The sequence below is a fragment of the Halichoeres trimaculatus genome, unplaced genomic scaffold (assembly GCF_033239565.1).
Source record: "Halichoeres trimaculatus isolate MK-OKI-2021-1 unplaced genomic scaffold, fHalTri1.1 fHalTri1_scaffold_8, whole genome shotgun sequence".
In the NCBI taxonomy this organism is placed as follows: Eukaryota; Metazoa; Chordata; class Actinopteri; order Labriformes; family Labridae; genus Halichoeres; species Halichoeres trimaculatus.
The window spans coordinates 16,367,267-16,390,426 of record NW_027437186.1 but is presented as its reverse complement, the minus strand read 5'-3'; the positions used below and the strand labels follow the sequence as shown (position 1 = coordinate 16,390,426).

Sequence of the window (23,160 nt, the reverse complement as noted above, 5' to 3'; positions counted from 1 at the left end):
ATGTTTCTCTATTTAAATAAAAGACTTGTAACAACTCCGGGAAACATGATAGGTCTGGACTGGTAAAAAGTCTCTCTGTACTAAGAATGCACCTCCCGCTGTGGCGTCTGGTTCTCTGCTCTTTACATCATGTCCCCTGGTCTGTTTCAGGAGCAGCTAAGATTGACAGGAATGGCTGAATGAGAAAAAATGACAAAACAAGCTCAAACAGATCAGAGGACACAAGCAGAGAGGGATTCTCAGCAGCTGTCTCGCAGCCCTGAGCATTAGACTCTTCATGTGCTGTGCAGACTCCTTTTTGAGGATAAAAACCTGTATTTATGCAGGTCAGCTATGCTAGAGCAAGCATGCTCTCTTGGCTGGTCATGGTCCTTTTCCCTCTATTACCTACATACCTTTATTTGCCCATTTACATGCTGAATATATTGAGGTGACAAGGGGCTACTGTTCCAAGTGTAGTTTTCTTCCTCTCTGTTGTTTAATCTCTCTTGGTCCATTCGCTGAAGAAGTTACACAAACCCGTATTTCTTTCTTATACCTTTAACACACTGTATGTTGTTACTGGACAGTCACAGTGCTGCTCTCTGGCTTCTCAATTAGCAATTGATATATTAGTAAATAAATAATAATAATTATAAAAAAAAAAAAAAAAAAAAAAAACTGAAAAAAGAAAGAAAGAAAAGGAATCCATAACCCTGTGCTCATCTATCTCCTCCACCTTCCAGGGATATAACTGGTTTATGTGCAATGGTTATACTTCAGACCTTAACTCTTAAAATCTCTTCCATGTGCCTGACCATCAACACAGAGATTGAATATAGTGTTTACAAAGATATAGCTATACAGATATTTGCATAAACCAAAAGTGCACACTTTGACAAGTATACAAGAAAGACGTAACTCCCTCAAAGACATTTTTATACATTAGCCCATCTAACTATGACTTTATTTTAAGGGGGAGATCTCTCTGTGAAAATTAATGAAAATTAACATGCTGAACATTACGAGCATTAGCTTCCTTAAATTTTGTATTACAAATGCACAAGGAAGATCCTACTACTCTAAATCTGCCCATGTTTTCTGCAAGGATAGTTAAAGGTAGTGTCTGCTGTTTTTTTCGTTACTTGTTAATAAACACAACTTAAACTGGGCTCCTCCTTCTTGGCTCAGTGCAAGCGGAAGCACACACCCAGAGCCTCTGACCGTGACTGTGTGAACACACTCACTACCCCAGCTATCACCTGTAGCATTACTTTTCTGAGATTTCTTCTTCAAAGCTCCTCAACTTTGGAACGAACTGCCAGAGGAGATAAGGCGTGCAGAGTCTGTCCCTCCTTTTAAGTCACTTTTAAAAAGTCACTTTTACAAATTGGCTTTTATGTGATGCTGTCTTTTGCCTTTCATTTTTATCTTTATCTTATTTTGGCTTTACTGTCTTTTATGCTTAACTCCCACCACTTTTAAATCCACCCATCCATCCATTTTCTATACTGCATATACTGTTCAGGGTCGCGGGTGGCTGGAGTCTATCCCAACTGTCATTGGGCGAGAGGCAGGGAACATTCTGGACTGGTCGCCAGCCAGTCACAGGGCTAACACAGAGACAGACAACCGTTCACTCAACCCACGCATGCCCGGGGAGAACATACAAACTCCACACAGAAAGGCCCACTGGCTGAGGTGGGGATTTGAACTGGTGACCTTGAGGCTGCAGCGCTAACCGTTGCGCCACCTTGCAGCCCCCCCCCTTTTACGTCCATCTTATTTTATTAACTTCTTCCGTTATGTCAACATATTAATGTAGTAAATTACTTTTATTTAGAGCTTATATTATCTATGACTCACCTTTGTGTCACTTTAAATCCTTTCCCTTTTTGCCCTTTTAATTGTTTTATCTTTCTCTGGTGTGTTATTCTAATGTATCTTTGCTTTAATATTATCATTATTTTATCATCATTATAATTTCATCTTTTCTTCTTTGCTGTCCTGTTCTTTTGTTTTTAACTGCCCTTTATTACCTTCTTTTTCTTACTGAGTGTATGTTTTTAGTTGTTATTTCAGTCCTTATAGTCTCACTTTATGTTACATGGTTCTTGTATTGTCTGGGTTCCTCTGACATTTTCTCTTGCTAGGGTCTTTATGCCTTTTGTCCTGTGCTTTGTTGTCTGCATGTTCCTTTGTTTTCAAAAATCGTTGTAAACTTCTGTTTTTGAAGGTGCTTTACAAAAAAGCTGTACCGTCTTTATTAAAAAGCTTAATCTGTTTGGTGTTTTGTTTCACTTTGGCTGTGTTTTTCTTGCTCTGTGCTATATCCACTATTGTAGCTGCTGAGGATAGCTTCTTCCAATCGCTAATCAACACACTAAGTCATGTGCGCACTGGGGACACTGTGATTGGCTGAGGTAACCATGCTTACTTTCTGCCCAGAAACATCCTGAGACGATCAAAACATCAACAAACAGTTGGAGGAGAGGGTTGGAGGCAAACACAGACGCTGACACATGTGTACAGAGGTCCAGAAGTGCAGATCGAGCATGATTATTCCTGTAAAAGTTGACATTTTATTTTTTAGCTCCAGTTAATGACTGTTGTCATAAACTGGAGCTACAGCCACAGCTAGTGGCAGGTGGCTGCATTACAGCATTTCAGGCCCAAAATAATCCATGATATCATTTTTTTTTAATCCTGGTGCCTACTAATAAACTTTCTTCCAAGATCTCAGACGCCTTCACTCAACCTTGTAAGTTTCCTCTGAATGTCTCTCCAAGAAGGATATACCCTGACAGCAGATAAGATTAGATACCTTTCATGTCATTGTAAATATATTCCAGGAAAGGTAAAACCAGACTAATTGATGGCCCAAAGGAAAACATTTCCTGTGGTTTAATATAATAGAAGTTAGAGTAAGAAGCCTGTTTTCAGAAGTCAGACATGGAGAATAAAGATATTTCTTCAAGGAAAAGACATAAAAGAGGAAAAGGATGTCAGGAAAACTTTAAGTACAAATTCCTGGACACTCCATGTAAGTAGAAAAATGAGTATTTAAACCTCACAACTCTGATTTCAAGGTTAGAAAAGCTAAACTAGTAAGATGAGACAGTATTAGCCTTAGTTACTGTGTGCACTGAGGTAACATTTGCACCAAACATCTCTCAACACTTCACAACTGAAGCTTCAAAAAGAAAGTCTCAAATACCAACATGCAAAGTTGCCTTTTCAAGCCCCAAAGTGCATTCCATATTGGTGTCACTCGTCCCTACACATCAAGTTATTACTCCCACTGTGAAAGCTGAACAGCGCTGTCGTCAATTTATGTTGGATTGTGCTTAATAAATAATGTAAGTTGACTTTTGTGACGCAGAAAACTCAAAAATGAGGACAAATCTCCAGTGATAAAAACCTGCTGTCACTGCTGTTACAGATGCCCCAAAATATTTTCATTAAGTGCTACTGGATGAGAAATCATGAAGTTTGTGACTCTTGTATAATGAAAAATTGTTACAAAGAACTGTTTAACTTCAGTTTTATTACCAATGATGGTTTACAGCACTTGTAGATGTGCTCAAACACACTCCCCTGGTAAATCTGTTTTTCTTTGTCTGTGTGCACCTGTTAGTGAATACAGCATTGCAAGGTTTTGACAGCAACAGTGGCAGTTTATTGAAAGAACAAAGCCTCTTTTCAATAAATCTCAAGTTCATTCCCAGGGAATCTCAGAAAAACAAAAAGACAGAAATTGTTGAGCACTTTGATTGAAAAGTCACCGCGGAAGGACACAAGAGTGATGTCTGCTGTGTCTCTTGTCCGTCTCATGTTTCTCATTCCCCTTTTTTTTGTCACTGAGCAGCACAGACTATATATTTTGCAGTCAGGAAACATCTGATTCACTAAGTTGTCAAAGTCAAGGACTGTGAGCACTTTTTCTGCCCAGCTTTACATGGAGAAGTCAAATGAATGGCATAAGTGTCTCCATCTCCTGTCACTGCTAAGAAACATGTTAACACAGTCATGTCCACCTATTTGCTCTACTTGCTTCCTTGGGGCTCAAACACCCTAAAACCTTCTTGAAGAAAATTGAAAATCAACATGACTTAAAGTCTACCCACACCCACAAAATAGCTGCCTGTAACACTTTGCTCCAACAATCGATTTACAACCCGCCGGTACATCTTCCAGTCATAGCTCAGTGATCTCTGACGGAATGGAAATATTGATGCACATGAGTGACTGACTTCATACAGAGGGAAAGTCTTACACAGCATTTAAAAAGAAAAGAAAAGAAAAGAAACAAAAAAGTCTTGTCTAAGATATCATAACAGGAATCCAACCACTGCATATTTATATGTTGCAGAAATCAATTCATCTATCTGTGAAATGCACAAAACAATCCATCTTACAACAAGTACCAGATTGTCATGAGAGCTTAATGAGACTTGCTGTCCATTGCTTCCAGAGGGCCAGCCAATCAGAGGGAAGGGTGGGAGTGGAAGGGGTAGCCGTGACGAGACAGCAGCTAAAACACAGCAGTTCAGAGGTTGAAATAAGGGTTTTCAGAAAAAAAAAAAGAAGGAATTTTTACGAGTTATAAATTACGTGAAGCTGCTATAGTGGTACCAGGGGGACAATATGATGCCTTCAAAAACTAGTCAATTTTTGAGAGACTGTATTGATTATTTCTGCACCTCACATCAGCACGCAAACAATGTTTAAACTGTCATAACAGCATGTGAGCATCAGAAACTGCATCACAGGATGTAGCAAGAAGTCCTCGCTGTCCCCACTGCAGCGGTCAAACAAAGCTCTGTTATGCCATCAGACCAGCTGGAAAGCTGGTTTGGTCCCCCCCTGTTTACTGCTTAGATACAGAAGCCAGTGTTGACACAAGTCAAGTCCCAGCTCTACAGTTGTGGACATAGTGGTTATTCGGGGTGTAACAGTACACAAAAATCACGGTTCGGTACGTACCTTGGTTTTAGGGTCACGGTTCGGTACATTTTCGGTACAGTATGGAACAACGCAAAACCATTTGCTTGCTTAGCATGTTTATTAAACCAAAAACTTGCCATTATACAGCGAGGGGGGAGGCTCTTCAAGCTCCGGTTGGTCGTTAGCAGCAGCCATGATGCACAATTCAGACACAAGCTCCTGTGGCTACAGAAGCTCTTTGATATTCATCTTCTGATTGGCTCACCGTGAGACGTCACGTCCACATGATATGCAAATGATCGCAAAGCATGAATCACAGACCGCTTTCCTCATGAATATTAAAACGCCTTCCCTGCTCAGCCAATCATAGACGAGTACTCACATGAATATTAAAGAGCCATGTGCAGCGGCTTACGTATACTGTACTCGTTCGAAAACAGCACTGTACCGAACCGGACGGCCTTACGGAGCGGTTCGGCACGGATACATGTACCGTTACACCCCTAGTGGTTATTGATGCAACACTAGCTCCACTTTTTTACACTGGCTAACAGACTGTTGAGCGAAAAAGGAAAAAGAAAACCATTTCCTTGGACCTGGAAACCAAACTTATAGATCATAGCTGCTGTGGTTAAAAGCACATAGTCCCTAAAGTTGTACCTAATTCCAGGGAAAAGTTCCTGCAATTAAAAAAATATCTAATATGAGCATGAGAAGAGTATTTTCAACAAGTAATATGACAAACTTAAGAAAAGCAGTGTTATTGATCTCAATGAAGGCCGGCATATCTGCTCTTACACACTTAAGACTCACTTTGAATGCACTTTCTCAATTTTAGTAAAAATTCAATGATTAAATCTTCTGTCTGGTATGTAAGCCCTACATTTTCTGTGAAGAAAGCTTTCAAAGCCACAGGCATTGACAAACCAGGGTTGAGTGTGGGAGGTGCTTATCTATCTGAGCACTTCTTAGCACAATGCCGGGGAAGACATTGGCAGGACGAGAGACGTTAGCAAGGCGAAGAAAAAAAAAGTGGCAGCCTGAGCAGTGTTGCAGAGGCATAAAACCTCTCACTGAATATAAATGGGAAAACCTGCAAGATAGCTCTGTGGAATAGATCATCTGTCACTGCCAAGTTTGCACAGTCTCAGCAAGTTCCCTAAAAAAATAAAAAAGCTTTTGTTCGTTTGACTGCGAATCCAGAAGTCGTGCAGCAGGAAAAAAGAAGCAAGACACCGCTTGTGCTTCTGAAATTTGACTTGTTTTCAGAATCTAGAAGCAGCCATGTCATACCCAGAGGACGCCAATTTCTCAAGTGATCCATCGCTTTTCAATCTGTCTGTGTGGAAAAGGCGTAAATTAAACCGACCTGAGAGAGCATGGAGGGGTTCTAGTTAACAACAAGCATGCATGCAGTTAACTAAAGCTCGTCAGCTGTGATACCTGACACAGAGCCTGTAAGACAAGCCAAGAACAGGAGAGAGGGAGAGAAAGGAGGCCTGGCAGTGACGAGGCGGAGCCACTGGCACCCACCCTGCACAGCCTTGCAGGCAAACACACAAACACCCGTCGCATAGTCATTGGAAGAATCTCATCTAACTCACACCAGGAAAAGCTACGGACGTCACTAACACACTCTTGAACATGTGCCACGCAAGTGCACACGAACACACACGCGTACTAATGAGGGGTGCATTTGTTAACAGAGCCAACATCATAAAAACTCCCTCACTGTACCCTTGCTTGCCTCTCTGTTCTCACTGTTTCCAAGGCGACTGCAGCACATTGGTATTCTGAAGGGACACTTCATAAGCAATTGTGAGAGCAAAAGAGAGTATGAAAAAGAGACGGAGCATAAAGACAGGGATGGTGTATAAAGTAAATACATATGTGTAGAGGGAGCAGAGAGTGATAAAGACAATATTTCAGAGTATCATACAAAGAAAGGTTGATGGGTGTGGATATAAGAATGCACAAGCATATTGACACCATTCATCTTTTTGCTTATGTGGCTGCTGATATAATGATGCCATATGCGATCAAGCACATCCATGTGTGCTATTCTCAAAGCGTCATAGATGATGCATGTACTGTTCATAAGTAATCACATGACACGATGTAGATCTAATATGAAAGCTTGTGATGTTTACAGTTGTGATCAGTGCAGATGCAAGAGAAGAAAAATTGTCCTTACCCATAAACTCGATGCCCAAGTGATCTGTTGATCCAGACAGCAGGAAGTGGAGAGACAGAGAGGGAAGGGGAGAGAGGAAGGAAAATGGAGTTATTATTAAGAACAGTGTACGTTAGCATTGTGTCACAGCGAATAGCCAGATCGTAACTGACTTGTTTTTTTCACAGAGGCTGCTGTATTGAGAGTTTATCTGCTGTCACATGGAATCAGAACACATGCTTGTAATGATACAAGAGAGACACACACATGGACACACACTTTGTTCTGCTTGATTAGTGAGGACCCTCTGTGCTGCTGGTGATGCATCCCCTGACTTTAAAACAAACTTTGACCTAGTTTTAACCTCAAAGGTCCTGAAAGCACAGGTTTAGCCAGCTTGTCCCACAGATTTGAAATTGAATCTGTGCAAGATTATCAAACTGCCATTGCGTAAACAGGAAAAGGACCATGCAGTAACACGTGTCACTAGTTTAGGGATCCTTTGTTCATTATAGCTGGCTGAACATGTCCAAAAAGCTTTTCTATTCTTTTTTTTGAAATCATTATTCATTAAAAAGATATAATTCATTTTTGGTACCTTGAACAAATACAACACTTAAAGTAAGGCTGAGTTGTTACAAACTTCACACTTTTCCATTTTTAGTTTCACGGTACATGAAGGTAGGCATTGAAGTTGGTGCCTCTTCTCATTTAAACTTGGTGTCGTCATTATCCAACACGCAATTCAACCATGGGCAGCTGGTTGAGAAATTAGAGGAGGGTTGTTGTGCTTTAATTTTTTTTTGGATTTTCTACTGTCTTTCTGGTACCCCCTTAGTCGCTTTAAATGATTTACCCTTTCTGTAACTACACCCCCCCCCCCCCCCCCCCCCCCCCCAAAAAAAAAAAAAAAAAAAAAAAAAAAAAAAAAAAAAAAACAACGAAAAAAACCCCAAAACCCTACGGTGCATTTCATTTGTACTCAGAACTGGAAAGTCAGGAGTAGGAATGACATCATCCCCGAGTTATAGCTTTCCTTTGCCAAGCCGGAAAACTTGCCATAACAGCAGTATTTCTGTATACAAAGAATAAATGATACTATGGATTTGGCTAAATTATTGTGACAAACACTAGAACACTAAACAGAATATAACTGAAGTGTAATTACTGTTCACCTCTGAAGTCGGACTTTCCTACTGGAAACTTTGGAGTGGGGTGGATGCTCTCCCTTCCCAGTTAGAAATTTCAACCTCAGGGGGTGTTCCAGTTGGATGTTCCCACTCGGAACTTGGAAATTCCAACTTCCGTGTGATAATCGTCGCCTGGGCCCTCGCGTCCAAGACAAATTTCTCCCATAGGAGACAATAAAGATCTCATCATCATCTTAATGGAATGCACCGTTATCTCAGCCTTTGGCGCCCCTCTTCACAAACCCCCTTCTGTCTGATTGGCCAGCCCTTTTAAGGCCTGTCAGAATGCAGAGCTAAAGGCAGCACCTCCAACATGTCATGAACCAGTTCAGAGATCCTCATGTCATGACATCATCATATCAGTAAGTTTCGTGAGGACCTCATGCTATCTCTAGAATGGACTTTTTTGAGGAGTTTAGTGACAGATTCAGGGATTTTCACAACATATGAATATTCAGCAGTCTGAGTGTTATTTTATATCCATGTTTGAATATGAGGAAGAAACATACCCTCTCTTTGAGTACATATGCAACTCAGGAGGCGTCATGGCGATTGCCATGTTGGAAATGCTTTTTATCAGTCAAGGAACAGGCTAAGTGATGGAGCTGAGGCATGTCTTACACCTCCTGACCAAAAAGTATGGTGTGACCACCTGTTACCAGCACTCCCCCTCATTATGAATATTTTTGCATACATCACAGCCATATTACAGTCCAAGCTAACAGTTTGTACTCTTGATGGTTACATAGATACTTTTACTATGTACTGTTGTATCATAATAAGATCAGTTTACAAAAAACAGAGCGACACAAGTCATGGTTCACTCACAATGAGCAGGAAAGACACACATGCTGTGACTTTCTTCCTCTTTTTTTTTTATTCCACACCATTTCCTCTTTCAAAACATGTCGACTTCACTAGTCATGATACAACTTGACGGCTTGGTCAGAGGTGCAGGTGTGTTATGACTGCTTCACTGGGGGGTGAGGAGTAGAGGTAAATGTACACACTCAAATTACACACAGGCCTGCAGTAACACTCCAAGGATAAATGTAAGATGAGTATTGTTGTAACATTACACTGTATTTATGCAGATTAGACCAATGTTTTTCAAAGCGGTGATTTGAATGCAGAAATGAATGGCTCTCTCCAAAAACTGTATTTTTTCAATTCTCATCGATGATTTTTTCCCCTCATCTTTTTACAGTGGTTACACACTATTTTTGATTCAGTGCTTTTAAAATTAAAAGTGTTCTTTCATATTTCTTCAGCCCTGTTAGACTCTAGATTGAAACAAATCAAGAGTAAAATAAGCATATATTTGAATAGCTTCAGCCACTGCTTCAGTTGCTTTCTGACTACATGACTGGAAATATCTCAGTGACTAAAAGAAAATCTAAAGAAAGTGCTGAAGTGATGTCTGTGGTGTCACCGCTGGCTTTTACCACACTGGCAGTGACTTTATCTCCTGAGTGGCCTTGCCCTGCATCTCAGAGTGGGTGAGCTGGTCGTTTCTGATGCCAGAAGCTCTGTCCAATCTGCCCCCCAATCTTTTTTTGCAGAGAATGTTAGCAAGGATGTAAGCGGATCATTTTTCACTTTACCAATGACCTGGAGACCTTTCTCCTGCGCCTTCTTGATTTCTCTTTTCAAAAATGCCTGCGATGCAGGACAGGAGGAGATGAACAAGATAAATGCTGCACTTACATGAAAGCTTTTGGAAACATCTAGTTTCAGGTGTTGACAGCTATTTGTCGCCTTAACAGTTAAAGAAAAAAAAAAAAACACCCTCACGAAAAATCAAGACATCTGTAAAATGGTAACATTGGGTTGCAGATGAACAGAAAATCAGAGTATGAAAGACTTTTCAGTTTTACTATGCACCCTATATATATATATATATATATATATATATATATATATATATATATATATATATATATATATATATATATATATATATATATACACACACACACACTTTGGCAGGACTTTCCTTACTTCCTTCTTCCAACTTTAACCTTGTGTTTGTTCCCCCAACAAAACAAGAAGCTTTTATCTCTATCTGCCATTTGGCGCTCAACTAACTTCACATTTTTTATCTTTGGTGACCATGTTGACCTCTGCAAAGCCTAAAGAAAGTGACAGTGTGATCTATCCTCTGAAATTCTGCAGTTCTTGCAGCCCTTTGGGTAGAGCTATAAGTGCTGCCACTGCCAGGGTTAGAAACTCAATTTCCCATGGAGCTCAATGAGTAGAGTCTAGCACTAAAGCTGCCAAGGTTAGGGATTTCATTTTCTGTGTAGCTTGGCGGGTACAGCATATATCAGCACCAGCACTGTCAGGATATGAGCTTCAGTTCCCACTGGGGCCACTCGTACTCAAGATGTATGCACAGCTGCTACTGTAAACTACTTTAGGAGAAAGGGCCCACCAAGTATTGTATGTTAAATGTGTTCTGTTGGAGCTGATGGCCTTTGACTCATTATGTTGGCTGCCAGGTGCCCAAGAGATGTGTCAAAAGCAGGCTGGAAACTTCCCAAAAATCTCAAAATATTTTTCTGTACCAAAATTCCTGACATAGAAATAGTGGAAAAGGGACTGTAAGAATTTGGGATGAAAGATGGGCATTTCAATGGTCCTCCGATAAACTCTTACCAACTTTAAATCTACCATGTGAATATTTCCTCTAAGATACAAGGTCAGCTGAAGAAAGGATTAAATGGTCTCTTGGTATAGCTGGGTTAATGAAGAGTCTATGATGATGAGATACAAAGTCTGCACAAAGACAATAGAGTTCAGAAGGTGAGGGTAAAAAAATCCCTGTTATAAGCTTTTAAATCTGAATCTATGTTTTTCTACAAAGCAATTTCCAGCTGAAATATTAACAGAGCTTGAACCCTATCCTTAACTAGATGTGACATTTAAACTAGTTTTGTTTGAACCCACAGCTGGTGCTTTTTCAACTGGTAATTACTTTTTGATTGTTATTTTTAAAATGCTATCTTGCAAGCAGACAGTAGAAATGTATTCTTCAACATCGAAACTTGGGATAAAGCACATCAAGTTATTACTGATACATAATGTATTTAAAACATGCCATTTAACTATAAATTAATAATTATGAAAGTGTTATTTACTTTTATTTCCATTAGAATAAAAATGCTCTCTGCTTGACTTGATTTTTGAATACACTCTGGATAATGTTGCACAACTGTTTAATTAAACCAAACCCAAGGGTTTGCTGGACTTTAACTTACCTTTTAAGATTACCCTCTATAATGGCTGACAGTGCTGTTAAAATGGCGTCATAATGACTAGAATTTATTCCAGTCCAGTGCTGTTAAACCCTCTGAATCTGTTTCTCTGCTGTTAATGTACATTGAACCTGACATCAGTGGAGTCTGAGGCCCATTTAAATAATGTCCTTGAAATTAGCGATCATCTATTCGCATAAACCACACACCATACTGGAACCTAGATGAAAACACTGAACAAATCAATGTGCCATTTTATATGAAAGTAGATACTCCCTGCAGTGTGTGTGGGTGTATGTATGTGTGTGTATTTGAGTGTGGCTGTTGGTCTATAGCCTGAGGCAGAGGCAGGTGTGGGTGGCAGGGAGTCTGTAGCATGTCGCCCTACTTCCCTTCCCTGTGGATGCACACATGGTGATGAAGAGTGACTGGATTTGTGTGTGTGTGTGTGTGTGTGTGTGTGTGTGTGTGTGTGTGTGTGTGTGTGTGTGTGTGTGTGTGTGTGTGTGTGTGTGTGTGCGTGCGTGCGTCCGTGCGTGCGTGTGTGTGTGTTCCCTGCTGCTGACTTCCACCTCTGGAGTGAGCCTCACAGTGGCAGGCAGATTAGCTGACCTCCAATGGGACACACACCCTGCTGGTTTACAGACTGCAGTCACTGACAATGTGAATATGTTTCATGATTTTCAGGAATTTAACTGATTGCAAAACATCATCCTTTAAATCTGCCTTTATAAACTTTGCTTATTTCAGTGAATCACATTTTTTACTCTTAACCAGAATCTGATTACAGTCTGTTTGAATTATTCTAGGTTTAACCATTAAAGTCACGTCAACTGAACTCAAGAAGTGTAAAAATTCTTGCAAAGAAATGAATTTTTCCTGGCTGAAGTATACATTAAAGCCTGGCATTGAGCTGGGTGTTGTTTTATGTAAAGGCTACAGCTATCCAGAGTAATGCATCAGTATTTATCAGAATTATCTAAACTTTGTTTCTATTTTGTCAAAGCAGTGCAGGCAGAGAATACAGCAAATGACAGCTTTTGATTAAACAGAGGAATAATGAAAACAAACTCTTCAGAGTTACGTATTGTACCGTAATAAATGCTAGCTGAAAGCTTCATAACCAAGCCTTAGCCACTTGATTATGTAACTTTTATTGACAGTTTGAGGCTGGTTTTAATGGGACTACCTTGAATTAAATCACGTCCTATCCATCAATAAGGAAAATGTCAGCATCCACTGCTAATTGGGTTTCTTTGGCATGATTTATTGCATGTGGTGCACCACAGGGCTTCGTGTTCGATCTCATGATATTCTGTAAACACTAAATGTATCACTGAGCTGAAAGAACATGTTTTTGAAATGGGGCATATTTCATAACATTACAGGTTTCTCATCAAAGAAAAAAAGCACTTCTCATCCCAACCTAGATATCCCTCATTTCTAAAACAAAACCAAAGCTTTGTAACCTTAAATCAGAACAAATTCCCTGATAAAATATACCCCTCACACCTTTTTTGAGTGGAAGCAAAACATACTTTCTCCCCAGTCTGTTCAGTGTTTTCCCAGGGGATGGTGATTGACCACGATTACAGCATTAACTCTAGTGTTCATGTCACATATAGTTGCTTTCTCCATAAAGGTTTTTCTCTGACTCAGTAGTAGACTACTGAGTAGACTCAGTAACCAATTATTTCTGTTCCTCCCTCCTTTTTATTGGCATTGCTCCTAACAAGGCACTTCTCCTGTACAGATTCCCCTGTGAGACCTTACTTTAATACAGATAATGTTTGTATTTATATGTCTCCAAGAACACTGCCCTACACACAGGCACAGAATTATCTTTTTCCTTCTCTTCCCTCTGACAGATAGAAACTGATTTATTCTGCAGATGGGCATGAGGGAGTGATTGCATCATGTTCACGTCTCAGACTGACTGATAGCTTGGCTCTCCATGTGTGTAGAACAGAGAATACGCTACATGCTATTTCCAATTAGTGCTCAGCACTCTTTAGAGAGCTGGAAATAAATTGATATTTTGACAGATGGTGGCTCTGAAGGAGTGGAGGGAAACTAAATGATGGCATAGCATTGTCCACTTTTTTTTTTAGTTGTGATGAAATTCTGCATGAATAAGTCAGAAAGCTCTGTGGTGGTGAAGAGAGTCGATGTCTCTCCCTTTGGCTCTTCTCTGCTTTTGGTTACATGATAATTTGTTGTTTACAAGATTTTGCAGGTGCAGGTAAAAATCTTTTGGGATTGCAGCCTGTTTTTTGAGCAGTGAAGTAAATGAAATACAGAAACACCTCAAGCATTTATCATGATCAGTATTTAAAGCAGTCACATTTTGGTGTTTATTAAATCCAAAATCCTCCTAAGAAGCTGATAGTAATTGGTTTGAAAGCAAGATAAATCATTTGAAACATTTAACTCCATCACCCTGCTGACGCTTCTAACCCTGCAAGTAGTTTTCATGAGCAGTTTGAGCAGAGAGGAATCACTGATATGTAAATTAGAGTAATATTATACCTTTGGCTCATACCATGTTGTGATTTTTACGGTACAAAGTCTTCTTTACACTAGTTTATTAGTTACTGCAAGGATCTAAAAACTCTAAAATCAACTTGTGTATCATTTTACAGTCCTTTTTCCACCTTCTAGCCCCTTTTATGGGTGTGTGTCATAGACTGTTAAAAAGAATTGACATCATCTTGCTTGGCTTGAAGCGAGGTCGCCATAAAAACTGCTCCCCCTGGTGACTGGCTGCAGTATAGGTAAAAAAAAATCTGCCTCCCCTGTCATTCCAGATGGGCTGTGGTCAAATTTTAAAGAATTAATACAGCTCGTAGAAATGATTGTCACGTTCAACTGTTGTGGTGATTTGAAGATATCATTTGGCTCTCTTGTATTCAAGTCCTCTTTTTTCTGAAAAGTTTTGTTTTCATTAGTTATAAGAGGTTAAAATGATTGACAGCTGCCGTTTTTGTGTATTTTTGGGGGGGATTGTATAATATGTTGGGATGTAGAGTCAAGAAGTGATTAGACTCTCAAAAGAAAAAAAAAATATTATTAATCATTAGATAATTATTTTTGTCACCCAGCTCCACTCAGATTCTCCCAGAATCCCTCAGTCTTTACCGTGCAGACTCTGGCTGCACAACTGCTACTAATGGTGGCGCCTATGACGGGGTATTTTGGCCTCAAAACTGTACAGTGATAAATGGCAGAGCCACGTTGTCCACTCTATATACAGTCTATGGTGTGTGTCCTTTACTGTTCTAACAAAGTCGTTTGTGTATACGAATGATATGTTTAAAAATCCCCAAACCATCTACTTCCTTGATGGCATTCTTTGTCACTCTTGCACTTGAATGTCATCTTTTATGAACCTCTGATAATTTCATCATTTGTTGTTTCTCCTTTGAATCTCTCCTTTTTTGATTTTGCCTATAGCAGTTGCTATGGAAACAAGGTATCTTTATCCTCTAACCTAAGAGAATCTTTTTTTATCTGACGCATCTGCTCTGCACCTATGCGACAGTATTTGCCTTAACAACCGATCAGGGAGGAGAAGAGGCTACGTATGGCTTATTTGAGTAAGTGAGACCAACTCCTGGTAAACAGTACAAGAAAGAAACTTTTTAGAGACTTTTTTAGGTCCTTGAGCAAAAATATAGAGACAAAAAAACCTACAAAGAACAAAACAATCAGTGAAACTCAGCAGACTTTTAAGTTCCATCATATCAATCAATTACAAAAATGTCAGCCATATCCTCTCTGATAATGATTCTTCTAATCAATCACATTTGGTGTTCCACAAGGCCCAGTGCTTGCTCTCCAGGAAGTCTTTCTTCACTCTACTTTGATGTATGCTCTGAACAGCTTGCAAAACTTACTTTTCATCAGACTGCAACACAGAATGACATTTTTTGAATAAAATATGTCAGCTCCAGAGTAGAAACATCATACATTTTGCACATAAATAAATGCACATTAAATCAATAATGCAAGTCTGTACTCATGCAACATAGTTCACAAAGTTCTTTTCTGCTTTATCCCTTAACCTTAACTACCCACATATTTGTGTTTCAACCATTTATCCTCAGAAGGATTCAGCCTCTTAGACATCAGTGACATTGACCGAACAAGAACCCACTGCTTTCATTTTCTTTTTTTTAATATCAAGCCAAAGAAACTGCAGTCTTCACCTCCATTTGATGACAACCATTATTCCACTTTTTTTCTGCCGTACATAAGAGCAAAGTGACACAAAATGAGACAGATGTCCAATCTGTTGAGGCTTCTGTTTGTATTCATTGCCGTTTTATGGGGAGAAAATGCAGAAATAAACAGTCGGTGACATCTTCTGAGTCACTGTGGGAACGCCTACAGGGAGCTGTCAATCATCATCAGGGTCGCATCTCTGAGCATCTCTTCCTCTGAGGCCCTGAGGCTAAAACCTACACATACACATCACATTTGTGCTTTCTATTCACCCTTTTCATCCAGTGACACCTTGAGCCCTTTTTTTATTTTTGTATCTTTCACTGTTACTGCACCATCAATTTGTGATGTTCAGTGTGCACCTGAAGTTTATTTTCTGTGCAGATGTGATTCATCTTTTTGGATTTACCGACTTTCCTCAACATGCCTCTTCTACTTTTACTCCAGCGTGTGCTTTTTCTGCAATATTTTCCTCAAATGTCTTAAAAAAAAAAAGATCAATAAAACAGTAGTGAGCTTGTTGCACTAGGTTTGAGGCAAACTGTGTAGGTGGAGAGGAGAAAGAGTCCCAGTCGTAACAGTTAAAGAGAACAAAGTGAAAGAGATCTTCAGCTTTAAAAAAAGCAAAATTTGAAAGAAAAAAAAAAGTGGATGCCATGCTATCCTGGTCCATTGAGGCTCCTGCTGGCACAAAAAGACAGATCTGTCTGCGTTTTCTAGGATTTGTATCTTTCTGTATGATTGAATAACAGCGAGACAAAAAAAGAAGACACCCATTTCTACCACTGACTCTCTATACATGGCTGAACATGATTCTCCTTTCAAAGTTGATTCATGCTGGAGTCTCGGTCTGCTGACCTGGTTGGTACAGCTCACAATAAATGACGTCAAGGAAGAAGCTGCACAGCAAAGATAAGACATCAAATGCTCTCTCTGTTGCTTTTGTATCAAGTTCAGACTAATTATTATCACAAAATCTTTGACTGGCCTCTCTTTGCACTCTCCTTGCTACTGAACAGGTTTCCAGGTTTTGCCTCCAAAAACAAATTCATGATAATACCTTTGAGCTGTATTCCCTTATCAAAAGCGATTGTGGGGACATTGAAATTTTGCTCTTGTTTCATCAGCTTCCAGGGTAAAAAAATGATCTGTCAAAGAGATTAATTTCCCTTTGATATGATATTTTATGCCTTTTAGTCACCATGTAAATTGCAGCCCTCTAATTACTCTGTAATTCATCATTATCGTACATCACAATATTTTACTGTTTTACATCACAGGGGACTTAAGTGAACCCTCTTTTCCTATGAGGCTGAGATGACTGGATTTAACAGCCAATAATGAGGACTTAAATAAGTCAACCCTTTAGCAGAGGCTGCAAGATAATGTTTCACAACCAAACGTGTCTGATGGTAGCTTGTAAGCTCAGGACCAAATCTGCATTAAAAAGCCTTCCAATAGATTTAAAGTTTAAGTTTTTAAAGGCTTCTATAGCAGTGATTACATGACTTTGCAGAAATGTAAAGCAGAAATTGAGCCAGCCAGCCTTCAGATGTAGCAGAGGAAGGTCAGCCAGTGAATCACTGATGCCTCTGGGGCTTTTTTGGAAACCAGGAGCAAGAGGAGAGGTAGAGACACAGAGAGGAGGGTGGCTCGCCGACAGGCTTTGCAAGGATGAATGAGTAAGAGAGGAGGAGGTGGGGAAGAGTAAACTGTTCCCAAAGCAATGAAATGAAGACAGAGACAGAAGTGAGAGGAAGAGGATAGAGAGGGAAAAGCAAGACATGTCAAAAAGAGAGTTTGGGTAGTTGGGGTAAGCGATAAGGAGAGTTTTAGCAGGCAGTACATGAAGGGCAGCGGGGAGGACTGACAGCGATAAAGACCAAAGAGGAGGATGGAGTGGAAAGAGAGCTGGATGGAGACAGACAGGGGGCAACCCATGATTCAGCAGGGCAGGGCACATGTCGTCTACTTAGTTCACATACAGTTCGAGACTGTCATTCCCCGTCTCTCATTCTGTCCATCCCTCCACTTCCCCTCTCTTTTTCATTACTCAGAGTGAATTTGAAATGCCAGATAAATAACCAATTCCCTCACTCTTGACTTGGACATTTTAAGGTAAGCTCAACCAGCCTACATGTGGGGCACAGGAAGTTTATAGAGTTGAGATGGCAGGGTTTGGAAGTAGTTTTCCTCCATGTAAAAGTTTAATTTTAGAGCTGTCCTCAATGTTCCTCAACTTTTAATGTAGTCCTAACAGTATCTCCCTCACTGTCAGCTGTCAGCGACTGAAATATGTACAGAGATTAAAAAATAATTTAAAAAATCAAGCCTGATTATCCAAGATATGAGATGAAATTAAAATGTGTATTGGAGATCAGACTTGTATAAGAAGTTGCTCTACAAGAAAAAAAAAAAAAGTCTTAAGTGTTTACTTCACAGATATGGAAAACAGAAGCAACAGATACTGCAGTGTCTTTGATTACTGCAGGTGATAAAGAAGGGTAAGCAGTGCTGATTAGTACGAGGAACAGATAAACAGATGAAAAAGAAAGATAAAAGAGATCGGGAAAGTTAGTGTAAAGAAATTAATTTACATTAAACAGCAGCGGATAATTTTATGTCAGCAAAAGACTACAGCTGCAAAACTTTGCTTTTATATCAGATAGAAATCAGAGACAAAGCCATTTGTATAGCCTTCAAGTCATTGGACTGGAAACAAGCATAAAAATATGATCACGCTTTGGAAATTAATAAAATACTGAAGAAATTCCTTGAGGGAGTTAATTCAAGTTTGAGGTAACTCTGGTTTAGAAGTTTCTGGTTTCACAGTTCAAAGCTTACGTTCTCTGATTTTTATTGATTTATTTACTTTCAAGAAGGGGTTGAAATGTGCAGAATTATATGAGTATACACTTGTGCATTTGTTGTGATCTTTTCTATACTGTCTGTCTAAACCCTGTTTTCTCCGGTCAATAAATCTAGTAAGAATATCCTATAAGAAAGAAGGGCTGAGAAAGGCAATCTGAGGATAGCTGGGGTTATTTTTATCACATCAGCCATAAAGGACCAGTGTTCCCCTTTAATGCAGTGTAGTTTAATGTGGCCATGCAACCTGAGCAGTGAACCTTGATCAGTACTCTTGTTCTCGGGGGTTTAATGACGACACGCTGCTGAGGGAAAGCTACATCTACAGTAGGTGCAGCAAAGGCAAAGCATTTATGTACTCACCTGTCATGTTCATGCTAAGCTATTTTGGGTGTGGTGGGGCAGAAAGAGACAGGGTGGGATGACTTTAGTCTCATAAAAACAAAAACAGGTGAGGATGGATCAGTTGCTATTTCAAGAAAATAGCTGTGAAGTGGAACAGGAGAGTAAAACAATCCCTTTTTTTCTACATGCCATTTTTGGATGTACACAATGCAGAGTTCTCAGAGTTTTGAAAATAAATCTCATATCTGAGGGTTTATAGCGCTACATGATTACATCTTTATCCATGAAGATGAAAAAAAAACCTATCAAAATGAGAAAAAAAATATTTTGTTCATTTTTTTTAAACATTCTTAATAGCAAATAAAGAAAACTAACCACTAGCCTTAATTTGAAAGTAATTTACCTTATATTGATGCAGCCTAAAATATCAGTGACTTATGGTGATTTTATAAAGTCTTACTAAAAAGTTACTTGACATTTTTTTTTTTTCAGATCTTCTAAATGATGAATTGACAACATTACTCAGTTCTACTTCATTGCCATCTTAAAGCTGTAAGCACATACAAAATGTGTTATGAGATGGGGAGAAACACTAAATCATGACACTCTAGATGTCTCTCTCTGTAGACAGATTTGTACAGAAATGATTCTTAACTGCCATCACTTTACCATCCTCCCAGTGACAGACATGACACCATCCTCAGATGTCAACCGGTGAAGCTTTAGAAAAAGGAGCATTAACAAACCATCAGGACAGAGCAATTTCAGGTCATTTTGTCCCACGTTTTCTGTCTCAGCTGACTACCGAGGTCCACTAGGCCATTAGCACATTCCCCACCTGCCTTGGAAGCGAGTTGTCATAACTGTTTAACTCAGTGTGGATGTTATGCAGAGGGGGCTGTCATTGGATAAGACACTTGCTTAAATCTTTTAAGTAATGGGCTTACATGCCCTAAACACACACACATCTATCTGAATCATTGTGGAAATAGGGCTCTGACCTAAGTAACGTGCAAACCAGTAAATGGCAAAGCATGAAGGAATCTAACAAAGCAGATGCTAGCTTCACACCCATTTGTGCAACCATGTGCTTGTTGATTTTAAAACAAGATTTGGTAAGATGTGCTTTTTGCACAGAGGTGGCAAATAAATCTGTGTTATTGTACCAAAAAAGAAAGAAAAAAAGGCAAAGAGGAAATATATATACATTTTCAATGGGGGGAGAGTTTGTCATATGTTCCAGTTTGTGGAGGAATGTTGAACCATTCTTCATTAACTATCATCATTAAGACAGACCTACATTAATTTTCACACATAAATAAATGAGTCACTTTTCAGAAATGTTATCTCATTTGTTCCATGACGTGCAGATCATCCATGCACTGATAGCTTTTATTTTAACAGTGAACTTTAACAAGAAATCTTATTTTGTAAAGTAACCTTGGATTGCTTGAAAGGGGCTATACAAATTGAAGATATTAATACTATTAAGCACTTCCTTGTGTACAAGATGTACATAGATTACAGTTCATACATGGTATGTTAGAAAAAGCAAAAAAAAGGACAGGAGCAGCAGTCAGAAGCTAGAGGAAAAGAGGAAAAATAGTGAGAAAAGGGAGCAGAATTGCCTTGCCTTGTCTGCCACCCTTGCCCAGTTATTAATGACCTGTGACTAGAGGGTGGGTGCAAGCAGCGGGCACACCAGCCTGCACGGCTCTGAGATAATCTGCATCCCACTGCCATATTCTTCACTAAGCACCAGCTGACAAGACCCATACTTCACTATAAATTGGGCCTTCCAGATCTATTAAGATCTGTATGTGGGCACAGCTAAAAGTCTTGATCAGACATTCGATGGAGAACAGAATAATGAGTCAGAGGGAAAAAAAAACAATGCTGTGTGAAATAGACGACAAAAATATTGTTTTGGATATTCAATCAAAAGCAATTTTGTAAATATTTTTGGAAGCGTAGTCACACATGGGGCCCGGGCCAGATGAATTGCTGCAATCATTATGAATTTCTAGTTTTTTCCTCTCTTTGTTCTGATTGCTTTCTTTCCCCGTCCATTTCTATGGACAGGCAGAGGCTAAATTGGCCCTAGCAATCAGTATCCATTAGTCCTCACTGCAATAGTCAATTTTGCATTTGCTATTGTGTTTACCTGCTGTGAAAGGACTATCATTTTTTGAGGGGATATTATGTCATCATGTTTTGTTTTTTTTCCTCAATCAAAAAAGGACTAATACAGTATTGATTCTGTCGTGAAAGGAAAAGTGATATATAAAGGAGAGACTTTAACACTGCTAAAACTTATCACAAAACAAAACAGGACCTTTGATCAATTTATAGGCACCGGAAAGAATTAAATACTTTCATTTCCAGTTAGGATACTCTAACGTATGATACAAAAATCAACAGACATACACTTAGGAATTCACTTGGCAGGCTATATATGGGTACATAGCAGCAAACTTGTGTACCATGTAGCCCTTATTTTCACCACCTCACAGGAAAAAGCAGCAGTGATAATGCTGCTGAAACGGCTGTGATTTTTGACGGCACTTGAACAGGCACTGTGCTCGGATGTTCTGTATCACCGGGGTGGAGACTGAGCACGGGTCAGCGTGTGACTGAGCCAGAACCAGTCCAGCTGGCCATAGAATCACACCTGCAGCTAATTAACCTCTGCCAATACTTGTGTTTCAATAGGAGCTGACAAGAGTGCAGTATCCGTAGCAAACTGCCAACGCCCTGCTGTGCATCTGGAACCTAGAAATGCTGGGTGTAAACGACACTGCCACTTTCAGCCCCCAAAATGGAAACTTTAATTGGCCTGAGGACAGGTGAACTGCTCCAAAAAAAGCAAAGAGAGAAAATATGGACACAGTGATGCTGGCAGTCCTCTGTGTAGTTAAATATAGGCAGCAAGAGAGCGCACTCTACTGCAGAGCTTCAAGTCTTACCAACAGTGAAAGCTAAAGGAATATACATGTTCGGAGTAGAAAATTTCAACAGGCAGTAGTCACCTAAGCTGTCGGCGGTGAAGGTGGTTTGTCATGCAGCAAGTAACTGTGTGTAAAGCCTGGCAAGCTCAGGTAAGGCTGAGAAAAGAGCTTCCCTGAAAATCTGCAGCTACTATCTACAGCAGCAAGTATGGCAAACGAATTACAAATCAGTACATCCCCGCACATCTATTTGAAAATCTAAATTTTCAATTTAATATGGTTTCCAAACAGAATAATTTTGCTCCATGTTTCCAGGAAGGACAAATCAGGCAAGAGTGTTAGTTAAAGCCTTTTATACATCAATCCAATGAAAAACTGCACCAAGTGAATAATTTAATCAGGATGTGAAATAAATTCATTGGGTCTGATGTTGGAAAATAATGCAACCCAAATCATAAACTAAAATACAGACATCATAAACATTTTGAAAGCTGAAAGTTGTTGCTAAGAAATAGAAGGTTATCGTATGCGTCTCTCCAGACAGTCTCGGTCTGGCTCCACTCTGTTTTATGTTGACTGCGTTTGCTCACACAGGCTGCATGTTCAGTCCGGCAAGCTGCATAACTGACAAACAGCTGGAGCCACAAGACCGAGGAGTTCCTACATTTCCTACTCCATTGATGAGCCTCTCTTTATTCATGTTGGGCTGTAAAACCTCAAACCTGTTGACTCCTGGTCTGGCTTTGCTCATTATGTCCATTTGTTGTCGTAGTCAAGCTAAATCAGAATCAAAATAATCAATGAATATAAAGTGTTTTACAAATAAAATCAATTGTTATTAATATTATTTTTATTATTATTATAGAATAAGAGTCAGAATACTTTATTGATCCCTGAGGGAAAATTTCATATGAGTTACATCCCTTCCAAGACATATAAGAAGACAAACGGGGACATGGGAAACAGGAATCGAAAGAACCTAGGAGCTGCTAGGGTGCCCAGTGCCCCTTTGTAATAGATATTGAATAACAACATTGGGAGAAGAGAGGGGAAAAAAGACAATTCCAGACCATGCCCCTACAGGGCGCGTAGTTTGAGATCAAGAAAAAAAAAAGCACCTCAGCATATAAGCACATGATGTCAACAATCAAAACCCCGAAGACTTGTACAGATGTCACTGCTCAGCCATGGAGGGGTGCGTACGAAGCTTCACTTGGGCACGTGCTCAT

General features: G+C 39.6%; 1 protein-coding gene across 1 annotated transcript in view; it reads right to left on the bottom strand.

Annotated features, from left to right (window-relative positions):
• nrg3a (neuregulin 3a) overlaps positions 1 to 23,160 on the bottom strand; it is a 421,734-nt gene that overhangs the window by 41,996 nt on the left and 356,578 nt on the right. Inside the window, exon 4 of the mRNA XM_074675406.1 lies at positions 7,121 to 7,144. Within this exon, the coding sequence (XP_074531507.1) occupies positions 7,121 to 7,144 (24 nt within the window). The remainder of the gene's footprint in view (positions 1 to 7,120; positions 7,145 to 23,160) is intronic.